General features: G+C 39.3%; 1 protein-coding gene across 1 annotated transcript in view; it reads left to right on the plus strand.

Annotated features, from left to right (window-relative positions):
• Positions 1-16,964, plus strand: part of svild (supervillin d) — a 49,219-nt gene that overhangs the window by 3,391 nt on the left and 28,864 nt on the right. Inside the window, exons 2-3 of the mRNA XM_014970566.2 lie at positions 11,250-11,734; positions 15,447-15,481. Of these exons, the coding sequence (XP_014826052.2) occupies positions 11,370-11,734; positions 15,447-15,481 (400 nt within the window). The 5' untranslated portion in view covers positions 11,250-11,369. The remainder of the gene's footprint in view (positions 1-11,249; positions 11,735-15,446; positions 15,482-16,964) is intronic.

Raw genomic sequence — 16,964 nt, forward strand, 5'->3', positions numbered from 1 at the left:
GGATTTTTGTTGGGTTTATCTCAGTTGGCTGTGCGGGCGCGTTTTGCACAGCTAATTTTTTAACAATCACAGTGTGTGTCCATGGCTAACAGAACTATGACTGGTTGTGGAGATAACATTTTTGTGTTTTAACAAATCTCTGTTTTCTCACCCCTTGCAATGTCATTCACAGGGACTGTATGGGCTACTGCAGCTTTCTGTTGGTCTGTCATCTGACTTCATTTTATACATCTTTGGACATTATATACTCAGATGCAGTTTCTACGTGACACAACATTGACTGGTGTTTGTGAAGCAGCTGATTCAGAAGCGTGATTTATTTTCCTCGCTGCTGATTGGAGCCCAAGAGTTGAGATAAGGAAGACTGTAGATGTTATCATATGCGTTTGCGCCAATACGGTTTCCACTGTGCGTATCAATGCATAACAAAGTGTATTTACTGTTTGAACTATTTAAATGGGGAGGTATTTAGCATTTTTAGTGGGGGGTCTCAAGTATTCATGGATTTTAGCTTTAGCACAGCTCCTCTGGTCTGTGAGTACTGGGGGTCTGCTGTACTGATGAAAAGTAGGGGTTTATTTTGCTGTACTGTACTGGTACTACATGTTCAGTAAATGGCATTGATTATTTTTTTTCTTCTAGTATCTGGTCTTGAATGACTCTTACCTTTTTAAAGTGATGTTGCATCTCAGCTACATTTTAGTTGCTGCTGTAAAGGTTCCAAGTTTTTGAAGTCACTGTAGAGTCAGAAACTCGTCTTGCTGATGATCAAATAGTCAAATGTAACAACAAGACAAAAACATTATCCAATTCTTACTCCAGATACTCCTTCATCCTATCTGGGAGTTCTCCCTGGCCTGAGTTGTGCACTACTTGGCTGTGTTACTTAACGGTTAAATAAAATATGTCAACTGAACTGTAAAAGTAGGCAGCAGTAAATTAGACAGTAACCACCCACACATCCCCATCCCTCTCCTTTTTTTCTGGGTCCGTCTTTTTTCTCATTTACTTTCAGTTATAGTTGAACTGCTGGAAGGAGTCTTGCAGTACAAATATTTACATAATGCAGAAGGGAACTGATAGTGGGACACCAAGGATGTCCAGAGGGAAAAGTATGAGGGGTCACCCTCAAGCTAAGACATATTTATGAAGCCAGCTTACAGTCGTTGGACCCCTTCCAGGGTCTGAATCAAAATCCTAATCCTGTTTAGTTTTTCTTGCATGGCACCTTTGTGTTTTTTTTTTTATACCCAGGATATTTTCTATTCCATATAAAACTATACCATGCTGTATTCACACCTTGTGTTACAGCAACATTTGAGTTAACATCACCAATGAAAACAAAGCATGAGAATAACATGTGCACTCAAAACAAGTGCTATAATGACCAGCTCTTTCCATTCATGTCTACCCGCTGGCCATTGCATTAATGCCCATGTGAGTAACAGATGTTACCATTAAACATCACTGAATAATACATGGATGCTCTAATGTATAATCGGTAAACCATACCAGGCTGCTCCAATAGAGATTGGAAAAGGAATTAATATGCAATGTTCGCCAGCCTCACTGAAACAGGAATTTCTTCTTTATGCCTTATTTTTTCTTGCATTCGGGAACTTTTGCAGTTATATCTACACAAATTCAGTTTCTTCTTCAGAGTTGTGAAAGATAATGCAGATTATCGAAACAGAATTTTGCTGTAGGCTTAAGGCGTGAATCTGTAGTAGATCCTCATGTTTCCATGGTATTAGTGAAATTACACAAAACGTTTTAAAACAAAAAGTAACATGAACAGATTGCTTTTACTTAAAATGTAAAAGCACTTGTTATTCTTACTACTGCTAAAATATAACATACTAATCATTAAAGCAAGAGCATATAGACTGAATATGCAATACATTTTGCATTTGTTTTCAGGTAAATGTGTTTCTGGTGTAGGATATTATCTTTTAGTCATCCTGATGTTTTTAAACATAACACTGGGAGTTTGACAAGCTTTTTTTTTTTTTTTTTTTTTAGGCTAGCCTGCATTCTGCTGCTTTACAAATAAGTCGTTTGCTTTTTTTCTTGCAAACTGTTGTTTTAAGGCCGTAGTATGATAGACATTTGTTTTTAAGTTTGGGGATGAATATTTGCCTTTGCTGACATGACATAAATTTCTCTATTGAGGGAAATGTATGTATTTAACATTTATACCAGCCGTAGCCATTCGGTTAAACAAACTTGTTTTGTAGATGTGTGAGGTTTAAACCCAACTGTGTAGGCCTCAATTAGTTTAAAGTGTCTGTCATGAAATGGTTAATGCATCGACAGCTAATGCTCTATCTCTGTGCTACCTCCCTACACCCCCCTGTAAGACAGCAGATCCTTTAACTCTTCCAGCCCCCTCCTCAGTTACATTCCAGCTGGCCAGATGGTGTCTGCTCTGCACAGTGGACACCAGGGAGCCAGGAGGGAGAAACCCCACCAGCAGGATTCTCTGGACGACACATTCCACCCCAACGATTCTCACCCCTCCTCGTACCGCTTGCTTTTCTACATCCAGCTTTGCCCTTGCTCTTATTATGCAGACAGAATATTCTGGGAATAGAGTCCACATTGAAACGTTTTTGGGGTGAGGAAAAATCTCATTATGGTTTGTTTGGGATGACGGCTCTGTTGTTGCTCAGCAGTGAACGCTGCAAGCAGCCAGAAATATGGTTCATGTATACATACTCACCCAGAGTTATTGTCAGGAGTGTGGTAATGGTTGGCCACATTCACTTTAATTGGAAAATGGGTTGTTGTCATTCACTTTCGGGCCAATGAGAGTTTTTACTTCAGCTTGTCAAAATTCATTCGTCTGACTTTGAATCAAAGTCCTTGCACAGCAGCGTCAAACAAGCACAGAAAATGTCATTGGGGAAACTAGGAGGGAAACAGAAAGTTTGCACGGAAATGAATAGATCAGATAAAAAAAGAACAGGATTATTGCCTTGATAAAGTAACCTGTGAAAAGCCATTGTCCATTTGTGCTTTTTCTGTCAGGAGTAAGCAAAATAAATGCAAATGAAGTCTGAAGAAGTGGAGGTGCGTCTACACAAACATACAGAACTAAATAAGATGTAGGTCGAATGGTAAGAGCTCCAACTGTAGCTCTTCCACGACATATATCCTTAAAAAAAACTGTGGATGTTTCTTTCTGGCTTGCATGAAACATCTGAAAGGCTTCACTGTGTCTGTTGTACAAACATGTGTGTGTTTGTGTGCATGCATATGATCGCCTGGCTAGATACAGCACTATAAACCCCACCCTTCCTTCTCATCTCTCAGGCTTCCCTGATTGCAGTCTTGTTGTGTGTATGCCTAATGGTCTGTTTTCTGCCATGTTCTTGCTAGATGTCTGTCAGTTTGCATGGTATTGTGTATGCGTGTGCTTGCTTTCCTTTACGTCACATTTAATGGTTCCTGTGAAAGCAGCAAATGGAAAGCCGGAAGACTGGGACAAAGAGCCCAGCCTGTAAGTAGAGGGGGAAAACACACACACACACACACACACACATGCTGTTCTGGTGTGTTTAATGCTGAACCATTACAGAAGGTTAGGCAGCGTTCTTTGTCTCTGTGGTGACAGGGACGGCTCAGACCTGACCAGGTCAGTAGGTCTTTACAGTGTCACTTACTAAGGCAAAGCTGAAAACAAGCATGAGTGCCTCCGGGGGGTTATTATGTCAACTGCCTTTCGGGTGACTGGATACAGTCAGCAGGACTTCTGGTAAAAGGGATTTAGGGGAGTTTGTGTCTTCCTAAGGCAGAGAAGAGGGAAGGATTACTCTCAGGCCCTGTTTTTAACTCCATCCTTTGCCCCCCTGCTTCTCCTTAAAACTCGACTCGATGTCTTTGACTTCCTGGTAACATGCTCAACTAAAGCCTGTTCTGTTCTACATTTTTATCTCCTTCCCTCATTCTCACTTCTTTGACCTTTGCAGTTCTCTTCATCCTGCTGATGAACACGCTTTACAACTTCCACTGTTTCCTCTTGTGTTTTCTGTATCCGCTTCTCCAGCTAGGATTCTCTTCCTCCTTCTGCTGCTTTTCTTTCCTCTGCCACTTAATCCACGTCACTCCCTCTTTGCTCCTCGTCGTTACGGCTGAAAGGTCGAGTGGAGTCCAGTCTTGTAGTAGAAAGGCTTGCGCTGTCGAAGACAAACACGCCCTCCTGTCAGGCTCATCCTTCCAACCTTTCTATTAATGGAAGACCTTTTCTTTCTAGTGTTGTAAGCCTTTGAAATTTCAATTAAAACTTTGTTCCTCCAGTTGTTGGAGGCAGTGTGCCTAAACCGCTTTTAGTGCATAAAGATTAGTTTTTAATGAGAAACATGTTGGCCACTCTGTATGTGGCTGATTACTACATAAGGGTGGCTTAAAAGCTGATGACTTGTTCTCCCTCTCTCCCTTTCTTATGTCTTGTTTGTGTCATTTTAATTTATTGAAGCTAGAGCTTAATATGCGCTCATAAGGTTAGAGTTAATGGCGGAACATTCAATTCAAAAATACTTTATTAATCCCAAAGGGAAATTAAATGTTGTTGTAACTCATATTATCCAAGGTTCTTCATAGAGTTTTTATAGATGCTAATAGCTATGGATGCTGGCCTGTATGCTCAACAGACCTGTAGAAAATATGCAGAATCTTTCTTCAAACACTGAAGGACCTAAAGTTCTCAACCACCTCCACTTTTTCTCCCAAGATGGAAATAGTGTTCGACCTAAGCCTGTTTCTCTTGAAATCAACAATCAATTTTTTGTTTTGTTGACATTTAAGTGAAGGTGATTGTTTCCATACCAAACAGTCCACCGACGCTTCTCGTCCATCTCCGATTCACCCGACAAATGCTGAGTCAGTGGAATATTTTTGCAGATGACAGATTTTGCTTGTGCTGGAAGTTGGAGGTGTACACAATGAAAAGAAATGGTGAGAGTAACGTCCCCTGTGGTCCTGCTGACCGTTCAGTCTCTCAAACTGCTGTCTGTCAGGTACTTATTGATCTTATGGTGTTTTCGATTAAACAAATCATGCTAAATTGTGTTACATACACTGCAGAAATCAAATAATATCAAAGATGTTTTTAATTTTTGAGGACATTCTCGAAAGTCAACCAGGTCTCCTTAATTCAACTCCTCAGTGTTTCTTTTTGAACTTTTCATATTTCCAGAAAATATGAATAGCTGAAAAGGTCTAAGACTTAAGTTAGGTGTGTGTATCTTCTTATTAAAGAGATACAAACACGTATGTGTGTGTGTGTTTTTTTTATTGTGCTGTACAGAAACCTGGGTTTTCTCAGTGAAGCGAAGTTTCCACTTTCCACCTTCTTCCTTCTGGACGAAAGTGGGTCAGCTGCTGGCCGTCTTTTACACGGTTTCCTCTTGTTTTGTCCAGGGCTGCAGAGCAGTGTCTTAATAGGTCTCTGATGTCTGTGGTAACTTTAGGTGGATTCCTGAACGTTAACAGTGCCAGCATGTTGTAAACATACAGAGCAATAATAAACCTCCAAAAACTATTTCAGGTGTTTGAGTGTTATCCAATTTTGTGCATTTTGAACCAAGAATATGTCAAAATGTTTACAGTTTCTGGGTTAAATCTTTTAAATGTCATTTCAAGGTTTTAAGTTGCGAAAGGAAAAAAAAAAAGAATAATAGTAAAAAAAAAACACAGGTAAAGCAAGGCCCAGTCAATGGAAGTACATTTTGATTAATTTAAATGGCATTATTATAAGACGACATACTCCACTGTTGTCTTTAAAAAATGACTCTAGAAGACAAAATGTTTACCTCATTGTTTCCAGTCTTCGGGTTACTCACTTTGTAAAATAAGAAGGATTTCCTTTAATTGTGTTGCATATGAGACATGCAGCCTTTTCGATGTAATTTGACTGTTCCTGAGGAGGGCTGTGGCTGCATTCCTGTTTTGTCATTCTTGTATGAGCATGTGATTTCTGCAGGAAAAACTGTTTGTTGGGCAACAGGTCAGCGTTTGCCCTCAGGTGGGTTTCTGCCTGTTCTTTATCTTAATCTCAAATATAAATGTTTTTGGTTGGTTTTCGTCCTTTTTAGGTAAGAAACACCATCAATAGCTACTCATAAAGGGAAGCTCACATTTAAACTACTTAAACACATAGTTTTATATTACAACCTTTTTTTTAATGGTAATAATTGAAGCCAATGAAAACCCAAAATTTTCTCCATTATATTATGTAGGATCAAAATCATGTTTAATGTAGAAATGTAACACTATGATGTGGAAGACCACTGATTTGCTAGAGGATAAGCCACAACAAGCTATTGCTAAAAAGTTCACTATTTAGAATGCTGAATGCAAACTTATTAAAGGAAAGTTAAGTGGAAGGAAAACATTTTGTAAGAAAAAAAACGGTTAATTTGCTACTTGATTAGTGCATATCCCAGGTACCTGCTGGAAATGTCCCACTCTGTTCAGACACTCTGTCACCAGAGACAAAGCAAGAAGCTTCATATCTGGGCTAGGAAGGAAAAGGCAGCAGCTTGGTGGTCCGAAGTCCTCTTTTCTCTATATAGTAAACACTCTGTTTCAATTGGAAATCAATGTCCAGTCTGGAGGAAGGTTGGAAAAGCACAGAATGGTCCGGTGTAAAGGTTTCTTGGTCAGACGGAGACATTGGTTTCAGTTTCAATTAGGACGTTCAAAAATCTTTTGTCTTATTCTGTAAGCCACAATCATCAAAGTCAACAGAGCATTGTTTTTGAAATATAACACTGTTTGTAATGAATGTTTATAACATAGTTTCACTTTCTGAGCTGAATTCTTGAATTAAAGATTTTTAATTATATTTTGATTCACTTAGATGCACCTACTAGTATTTCAAGTATTTATTTTCCTCCTGTAATATTCCTAAAATGGCAAATCACAATGTGTCGTACATGAGGAACTATGAAGTGCTAATCTTCTAGCAGCAGCTTTTTATGCTATCTGCCATTATTTGGTGTAGAAGATTTTTTTTTTTTAGCCGTCAAGGCTCCATTTAGTAATTTGTTAAGCATTCTTTTCCACATGCGAAAAGCAAAACGAGAAGCTTTGGACTCCTTAGTTTTGTTATTTAATATTTTGGTATTTAGTGCTTACGCCTTAATCCACATTCTGCAGTACTTTCTTTTACACTGCAGGATTGCATAAATACTTTTTACACCAACTTCTTCCTCCTTTTGAGTTCTGCTCTGCTGCATCTAATGATCAAGACAGTATTAGCAGCAGCTGCATAATTTATGCTGACTAATGTTGAATGTTATAATTGAATAATAATTTTGTCCACAAACATATGAAAATTCCACCACAACTTAAGAAGAATGCAAACCTTATATTAGATCTTACCTTGGGGTTTATTTAGCAGGTTGTATTAAGTGTCTTGATTAATCATGTTTGAGCCGCGTTGTAACTTCTGCTTTTAAGATCAATTGCTGCTGGCATTTGCTTTCATTATGCAATTGCTTGCCTGTAATTGCTGAAGTTTTTGTGAGTGGGAGGATGTTCAAAATTCAAATTGGTTTATTAAAAGAGGAAATTGTCTGCCTGTTAAAACAGGCTTTCTCACTGCCTCTGCCTGTCTGTTCTCTTGATATTTTCTTTTTGTATTGCAATGTTCACGGGCAACTTCCTTTATTAAACAATCTCTTGTGGTGAAATGTTTTCGTCATGGTCAGGAGGTGACATATTTAGCCTTTGTTGAGACAGCTCCTCCTCTGTGACAACTCCCTCTGTAGCAACAGAATCGCCCTGCTGATCGGGAACTGGAGGTTTAATCGCATGCCCCATTGGAGCAGAAATAAATATGACCGCATAAATTGGCAGGTAGAACCGGTATTGGCAATGATAGGAACTCACTGGCCAAATTTGTTTGCTTATCTGCAAGTAACTTTGCTGTATTTCCGAGTATATAACTTTAAATATGTAATTTCAGCACCAAAACACCATGCACCGTTTCATTGCTGTTGATTTCCAAACAAAGCATATATTCCAGATGCATCCACGTCGGCTGAAAGAAGTGAGATATGACTCACCATGTTTTTAGTCCCCTCTTTGTTTCTTAAAATAACTACGGCAGCTTCCAAACAAAGCACCCTAAATGTGCTTGGTCTAAATGGCCAAACTTAAGCGGACTGTGTAGCACTCCTTTTATAGGTAGACGCCTAGGTGATTATGTAAGTGTCCTGAAACCATCATCCAAACTCAGGAGCTCTTGCCTTCATAAGGTAGTATGTTGGCTTTGTCTTGGAGTGAGCAACAGCTTGCTGCTGTGACTTTATCGTGTTGCTTTATGAAGGAGTTTGTTGGCGCGTTTCCTGCTTTGCTTATTCAGCTTGTTGTGAGGTCTTTCTTTCTAAGACTCTCTGTGAACATTAAAGGTTTCTGTCATACTTGGGATTAATTATAAAACTAAAGAAAAACAACAACTGGAAAACAGAAAATAATGCATTCTTGGATACTTTGTTGGGAGTGCCAAGTCACACAAACCTTTACAGTATTTAGCTTTCAAATAGTTTATTTATTTCTTTTTTAGTTTTTATACTTTTGCTTCCTTGTTTCTTTTTTTTTCAGTCCAGGTTTGTCAATATTACCATTTTTAGAGGAGCATTGATTAATTTCTTTAGTTTATGTGACTTAGTTTTAAGTTGGGATGTGATAATTTCATCCCTTCAGCGTTTCTTACTTTTGCAGTTTTGGTATCTTATTACCTGAAGTTTTCAGGTTCTCAGGCTTTAGTCAGCTGCTTAAATGGCATTAATGATTCACTTCAGTGTTTTATTACAACTTTTTTTAATGGGGCCAAAATCATGGTTATGGGTCAGTATTTATAGACCAGAAAGAGTCGTAAAGGATAAACTCCAGGTTTCTTCAAGCTTGTCAGCAGTGCAGAATAGACTATTTGAGTCAGCTCGTTTATCCTCTCATTCTTTCCTTTTTACCTTCCTTCTTTAGAGTCTGTCATTACTAACACTGCCCAGGCTCAGCGCTCTGAATTATGTTTTCCCATATCCTATAAATGTGAGAAGTTATACATTGAGTTAGGTCAGGCCCTGTAATTTGAGGGAGACCTGGGGGCTTCATTAAATCTGAGTCTCTCTAGTGTGTAACTGTACTTCTCTCTTACCCTCCTGCTTCCCCTTTACAGTTCTAAGACATCATAGGCATGCTTTAGCTGTGAGAAATGTCTGTGGAAAAGCCCCTGTGCTTGATGTGTGGAGTGGTCAGAAACGGCACATAATCATTATTGCTGTTGTCAGCTGGCTTGTATTTATGTGTCTGTCGTCTTCAGGCCCCTACATCCATCCAACTTGTGGTTTTCTGCCCTGAGATTACTCAATGGAACAGAGTGACTTCAGCTCAACCTTGTGATTTTTCTAGCTTTTCACTGTAAGCCATTAGTTTTCAAAAGGCAGTCGATTTATTTGATGTTTTTACTGCTAAAATGTTGAGAACGGGAAATTTAACAAATCTAATAATTGCAACGGGTGGAAGCAAACCCAGCTTGCCTCTCATTCCTTGCATTAAAAGTTCCTTGCAAAATTAGTATTGTATTAGTACTGTTTAAAATCTATTACAACCACAAACTTTATTGTCCTTAACTGGTACTTTATGCGACAGACCAACACAAAGTAGCATGCTGTTGTGAGATGAAGCAAAAACAATGCGTGACTTTCTAATTCTTCTACAAGGTAACTCTTAGAAGCTCATCCTGCATTTCTTTCCAGCCTCTTTTACTCTAATTGCTCCTACATTAAATATGTTCCTGCAAGCTGCCATCACAAGTAGCCTAACAGCACTCACATTAAATTATTTAGTTTATTATGAAGGGCTCAGGGATTTGGTACAGAACATTATTGAAGAAACAGGTGCAGGGTAAGGTTTTGGAGAATTTTAAGAACGTGTTAGGATATAAATCAGTTGCAGAGTTGTCAAGAAATGCACCTCAACAGACAAACCAGATAATTAAAGCATTAAAGAGTGTGTATTATGTATTTTCTAGGCACGTAGTTCCATTTTAGCATGATCAACTTACCTTCAGTTGTTATAAAAATGCTATATATCAACACTAACTTAAATTTGACTTGACATCTGACAGCTTGAAACTGGCGTCTGCAAGTTATCACAATTATTCTTCATGATGCTGTTTACAATCGTTCTTAGAAATGTTGGACATGGGGAAAATTTCTCATTATACTTAAAAAAAAAAAATCCATCCATTTTTTTTACACCATTTTCCCTCAGTGGGGTCTGGAGGGTTGCTGGTCCCTCTCCAGCTAACCTTCCGGGAGAGAGGTGGGGTCACCCTGGACAGGTCGCCAGTCTGTCGCAGGGCAACACAGAGACACACAACCATGCACACACACTCACACCTAGGGGGAATTTGGAGAGGCCAGTTAACCTGACAGTCATGTTTTTGGACTGTGGGAGGAAGCTGGAGTACCCAGAGAAAACCCACGCATGCACAGGGAGAACATGCAAACTCCATGCAGAAAGACCAGGGCAGGGAATCGAACCCAGAACCTTAAAAAGCCCTTAAAAAAAAAAAAAATCCACCAGTCGATTTAAAAATTAATAATACAAGATTATTTACTTGAAATAAGCTCTCATATCCTGGTTTAAAAATTAATTGTAAGTCAGTTTTGTCTTATTTCACGTGCATCCAAATATTTGAACTAGAAACTGTACCAAGGATACTTGGTGAGATTTTGTGTTTTTGCTGTGTACAAATCTGGGCTGACTCATTTTCCTTCTTCACAGTTCGTATATCGCACAAAATCCCAATAAAATACAATAATTACATCTGTTGCTGGAAAGGCATTGTATATATGTTTACCCATAATAATTTGCACATTTGAGGCATAAAAACATGAGTAGAAAACACTTTTATACTCGTGCAGGATTTCTCTGGCTTTGCTTTTGTTTTAAATGTTGAGTCATTGCAAGGTAGGTGATTAGCACTGGTGCAAATCCCAAATCAAGCAAACAATAAAATGAGCTTATAACTTTAGTTTTATGTGTTTCTCAGTCCCCCTCCACCCCTTCTCCCTCTTTTCCACTCCCAGTTAGTGGAATAAATGTTTAAATGAGAATCTTAATGTGATTTTCATAAATTGGGAGCTTGCACACATCCTTTTTATGGCGTAAGAGTCAAGTCGCTACAACTGTTTTGTCAGTCATGAACTAATATGCCTTTCCTTTTCTGTTTGCAGCATTGTCATGGTTTTGGAGTGACCGCTTGCCTTCCAGGGAGCGTCCACTGAAAACTAAAAACCAGATCAGTTGAACCACTCGCCTAGAAACTCGTCGCCCAGACAGATCTGAAGTGCCTAATGGATGCAATAGACACCTTGCAGAGCTCGACCCCAGAGACGAAGGCTGAGCGCATCGCTCGCTACAAGGCAGAAAGGAGGAGGGAGTTGGCAGAGCGCTATGGCAACACGGAGGAATTCACTCCTAAATATGTCCGAAGGGACCGGAAAATTGGTGAGACATCCGAAACAGAGTCCTCTGGAACCAAGGAGAGAGAGAAACACGAGGATAATGGGTCAGAGCCAACATACTCCAGGAGGGGGATGAGAACTAAAGTGGCAGACTCCGGTGATGAGGCCACCCACGAGTCAGACGCAAACTCTGACCTTAAAACAGAGACGGAGTCAGAGGTTGTGTCCTCCGTTGAGGCGTCTTCTAACTTCAGGTGAGTGCAGAACAAACACAAATCTGTTTTGCTGGGTGTTTGAGCAGAGGGCAGTCAGCAAGACATAAAGTTTACGAGAGCCGCCGTACACAGCGCTGCAGATGGCAGAGTCCTTTAGGAGGCAGAGCCGCTACAAAACACACTGCAGCACGTGCTTCATTTAAATGTCAGCATGGAAAACTCAGCTCTTAGCTGGAGCCGACTTGCATGTGCATCTGCTTAAGCTGTTACATAGTTAAGGGTTATGGCTTCCTTCTGAGGCACCTCTGAGCAAAGTGAAGGCAGCCTTTCTATAAAGCAGTTTGCTGTTTTCACAGCACTGAGGAGACAGCTTGACCCATTAAGGGAACACTTAGTGCTGTGTACTGTTTGAAGTAAACACAAAGAGAAGCTCTTCCAAAAATGGTGATGCGTGCAAAGCAGTGCTAGCACATTTAATTAGCCATTTTTCCCCAGTACTGCTTGATTTAATTCACTTGGTTTATATGGTGATGGAAGCTGGGGGGTTAAAAACTAACCCACATTATCAGGATTAGTCTGAAGACTTAAAGTTTGCTCATTGCACACCTGGAATGTTCCTCTGGGGTTTGCACATACGTGGAGGAAGAGCATGTCCAGTCCTAGGACCTGGGATGTTTGAGCTGCAAGCAAGTGCTGGATTGTGCTGCTTGCACATATCTGAACTTGTCTGTAACTATAGAAACTGCCAGAGGGAGCAGCAAAGGAGAGGAATGATTTGAGTTTGTGTCAAAGTTTTGATCTGGAGGGGGTAAAAAGTTATTAGCACAGTCAAGTTTTCTGTGATTTGCTATTGGAAGACTAGAAAATGTTTATTTCAGTCAATAAAGACTGGAGGTACAGGGCTTGTGACTTATCCCACCGACTAGATGTTAACTGGTCACCTGCAAGAAAAATGCTTTAGGCTCCCTCTGTCTACTATTATGGTGCTTTTTGTCATTATGATAAAATTCTGTTTACAAAATTCTAGTGTTTCACAAATATGGGGAATTTTGGGTACCACTTGTCCCCTACGATAAAGTCAAATATTAGACGAAATGCAGCCAGAAGATGCAGAAAACGGATGGTCGTGTTTTGTTTGAAGTAGCAAGAGGTTGCCTTCACTTGTTGATCGTGCATACCCGTCATATTTTTGGCATCATGTCAGGTTTGTGACGTTCGCTGGATGCCAAAGTCGTGTTGTGTTGTCCTTTCATGTAAGCACTCTGCAAAACAAAGAGAAAATCAACAACTTGTTTGTTTTTTGTCAGCTGACAACAAAAAAAATCCATTTGTTTTTGGTTTTAGTTAGGCATTGCGGTTCTCTAGGTTATTTCAAATTTGTCCTAAAATAAAATCTGTAATTTTACTGTAGAAAATAAAACTTTGAAACGTTTGTGATCTTTGTTTAATGTCTTCATTGACAACATGTTTGTTAAAGTGTTTGTATAAAGGAAACTGAGTGGTTTCAGTGATAAGAAAAGCTGTCTCTCATGACGTCTATCTGAGCCAAACAGCCCTTCTTCACTCTGACTGTCAGACCTGATGAGTGCCATTCCAAAATCTATGTTTAGTCTGCAGTTAAATTTTTTTCCCAACTTCTTATAGTGAAACTACTTTATTGCTCTGATTACCTGATTCAATTACACCTTACCAAATCAGAACAAACTATTTTATTATGACACCATTGGAGTAAAATATTAACTAGAAGTAACACGTTCTTTTTGCCACTTTTCTTTTTTAACATTGCATATTGTTTTCAAAACTCACTGTGAACTTTAGTATCTCACTTTCTAGAAATATACACCCAATTTGGCCGGTTTGGAGTCCATCCAACTGACTGAATACATCATTGATATTCAGATTGCGAATGCAAAATATCCGAAAAATATTGCATTCAGCCCTTTTCAATTACGATATTACAAACTGATGTTGCAGCGATGAATGCAATTCATTATGTTCTGCAGCTCTAGCTTCATTATATTAAATAAGACCTGTAAACATCCTGAGTTTAACAGCAAATTAAGTAAGCCAATTAAATTGCATAATGAACATGCATCAGTGAGATTGTAACAAAAAGGATTCCCTTGTTGGAAATTGCAATCTTCTTACAGATTTTTATTTTTTATTTTTTGCAAAGCATAAAAATTTGTCTTCTCATATTTGATGTGCAGCATCTTATCTGGACTGTATAAAACCCTTCCTGCTCTGTGTTTTCCTTTTTAATCTAACAGTGGATGTGTGACATAATTCACTGGAGCAAGAGGAAATTCACTTCAAGGAGCAGCTGTAGTGTAAATCTTTCTCGACTTTCCTCTGTATCACGGCCTTCTCTTCCTGTCTTCTCTTATTTGCTGAGCAACCCATTCTTTCTCTGTCATAGACAACTGATACATGTATCCCTCCTCCAGAGCTGATGGTCGACTCGACCAATGTCGCCTTGCCCTGCGGTTGCACAGGAGTGTTACATTAGAGCAACCAAACCATAACGTCACCTTCCTAAAATGATATCCTAAGTAAAATTTGTATTACAAAAGTGATTTTTTTTTTTTTAAATTGCCTAAATCATATTTTGGCAAAAAAGAGGTTGTGATTTATTCATTTATTTTTGATTACCTTTGGCAAGATCTTAAATAGCTGTGCAAGGGCTGATATGTTGTCAGACTGAATTCAGTTACTTACCAATTACTTGCATTTTTACACTTATTTAAATGTACCTATATACATCTGGTCTGTTTACATAAATTATATCCACAATTGCATAGACTTGTGAAGGCTTGCAAATCCAAAACCCCTTTTCACCACAAAATCTAAATCATTATACGGTTAAATAAATAGAATTATAACTATTTCATTATAACTGTAGTCATTATGTAACATTTGCATCAGCAGAAATATTAAATTAAATGAAAACTAAATTATGGCAGATTTTTGTTTTAATGCTCTCTTTTAACCTTACAATGAGAATCCCCTTCTGGCCCAGATATTAAAGTTTTAAGCACTACTATGCAGATCATAATAGACAAAAGAAAAATCACATTAAAAATTTAATCTAACCAACATCACATTGACTCCATACCAATAATCAAATAGCTCTAGTTTATTGATCCAAAGTGACAGGCATCATGATGTCATGCAGTCATGTTTAGCTGTGACTGGTCCAATCCCGTTTAGATAAAATAAAGATTTTAAATCGACGGGAATCTTTTGGATCCAAGTTAATTTACCTTTACAGCCTATAGCTTAAGGCCTTGATTTTGATCTGCACCTTGCCCTTCATTAACCTTTAACCCCTTCCAGATGTCCACTATCGTTCTCCTTTTGTGTCACCATCATCCCCTCCCCTCCACTCTTCCTGCTGCATCATTGCTCCCCCCCTGCTTCCCTTTCCCAAGGCAGCTGCCGTCCCCATCCATTTTTAACGGTCATTACTTAGAGATGAATTGCTCCCTTCAGATGCGACCCAGGCAGCGCCGTTACATCACTGCTAGCATGCGGCATGTGTTAATGTGTCGAGAGCGTATCAAGTGAGACAAATGAACTGGATGGCTGCCGTTATTCAGTTCCAAGATTGTCTGAACTGTTTTAAAATGAGCCGACTACAAAATTACTGTAAGATCTTAGCAAGCTTTGGTTATAACAGCCATGCAGTCCCATTACTCCGTCACATTGGTGTGTAACCTCATCTATATCTGCCTTTCTCTCACTCTGTTAGGCTGCTGGAAACTGATGACCCAGAGGAGCCTAAGGGTAAGATGAACCCTCGACTTTCACTGCACTCAGATCCTCTATTGTTCCACATGCTGCTTTCTCATTCAACTGTTGCTTATTAGTCAGTCTGAAAGGAACACTGAGCTCACTCACTGCTGATCACCTTATTGATGCTGGCATTGTAATAACCCTCCAGTCAGGAGGGGCTATCATCCCTGATGATGAGTTTGTTTTTGCAATTAGAAAGAAGAGGGTATTGCTTGGCAATTAGTTTCCAGCCTTCTGTCCAAACTTTTTGCTTGTGTGTGTATGTAAATATGCTTATGCTCGTTTGTTCTTCTGTTGATTCTGATATGCAGTTATGTGACTCGCTTGTTTAGTTCTGCATTCTGTACATTCGCATTTCTGCTGCTGTGCAGAGATGATTTAATTGGACCACTCGCAGCTTTCACTTCTAATCATCCACCTCGTTGCTTTCAATTGCTTTAATTTTCTCTTTTTGTGCAATTTGTAACCTTCTGATGTCGAACAATGTCGCTGTCAGACTGAAAACCTGTGACCATGTGTTGTTGGACTTCTTACAATCCACACAAGGTCTGTGTAAAATGTGTATCCTATCAACATGCTTAGGTCCTCATAGGTCCTCTGGTAGCACGAAGAGATGCCTGACAAGAAAACGTCAGGCATCTCATTTTAGCTTCACCAACTGCAGCTAAGAGTTGTGTGCAACTGACTATGAGGGAAGGTGGTGCGGTAGTTTGTGCGTCCTGCAACCAGGAAGCCACTCTGTCTTTTTATTTTTGAAGAGTTTAAAGCTTGAAACCAGAGCCAGCCCCAGACTTATTGCAGTTATTTCACTTTTATATTCTGTTTTAAATTAAATAAACATGCTAGGAACTATGTGTCACATCTGGTGTGTGGAGGCCTTGGGATTCCCCTGGAGGAGCTGGTCCAAGTGCCTGGGGAGAGAGATGTCTGGGCTTCTCTGCTTAGGCTGCTGCCCTTTCGACCCGGCCCAGGATTAAAGACACATTTGGCTTTTTCTGACATTACACAGACATTTTGATTATCTTTTTCTTAATTTGGGCTGAAACACTGACATATTTATGGTGTGCTTGGAATTGCAGAAACATTGCTGATAAATTGTTTGACAGGAGAGAATTAAGGTTTTTACTGTCAGAATATTTATTTAGCTAGAAGAACTTGCTGGCATTGAGGTTGAAGTTTTTGCCTGGCAATGTTTCATGTTTACTTGAAGAGTTTCATTGATCATCCAGCCGACTTATTCTGAACTGCTTACCCAGACTCAGCTTTGTTAAACTGCGACCACAAAACCATTTAACTGCACGCAGTTTGTAAATACTCTTAGTTTTGACTTTTGTTAATGCTGGGAGGACTTCCCCTCTTCTCATGCTCTTATAAAGCTGATTTAAATACTGCCCTATTCTCAGAGCTTACAAGCTTTAGATTTGTTTATATTTTCAGCTCCAGGTCAAAGGTCGATCCAATAATCTCTCCACAG

This window comes from Poecilia mexicana, unplaced genomic scaffold (assembly GCF_051168715.1).
Source record: "Poecilia mexicana isolate PSO_F unplaced genomic scaffold, ASM5116871v1 scaffold_19, whole genome shotgun sequence".
Classification (NCBI taxonomy): domain Eukaryota; kingdom Metazoa; phylum Chordata; class Actinopteri; order Cyprinodontiformes; family Poeciliidae; genus Poecilia; species Poecilia mexicana.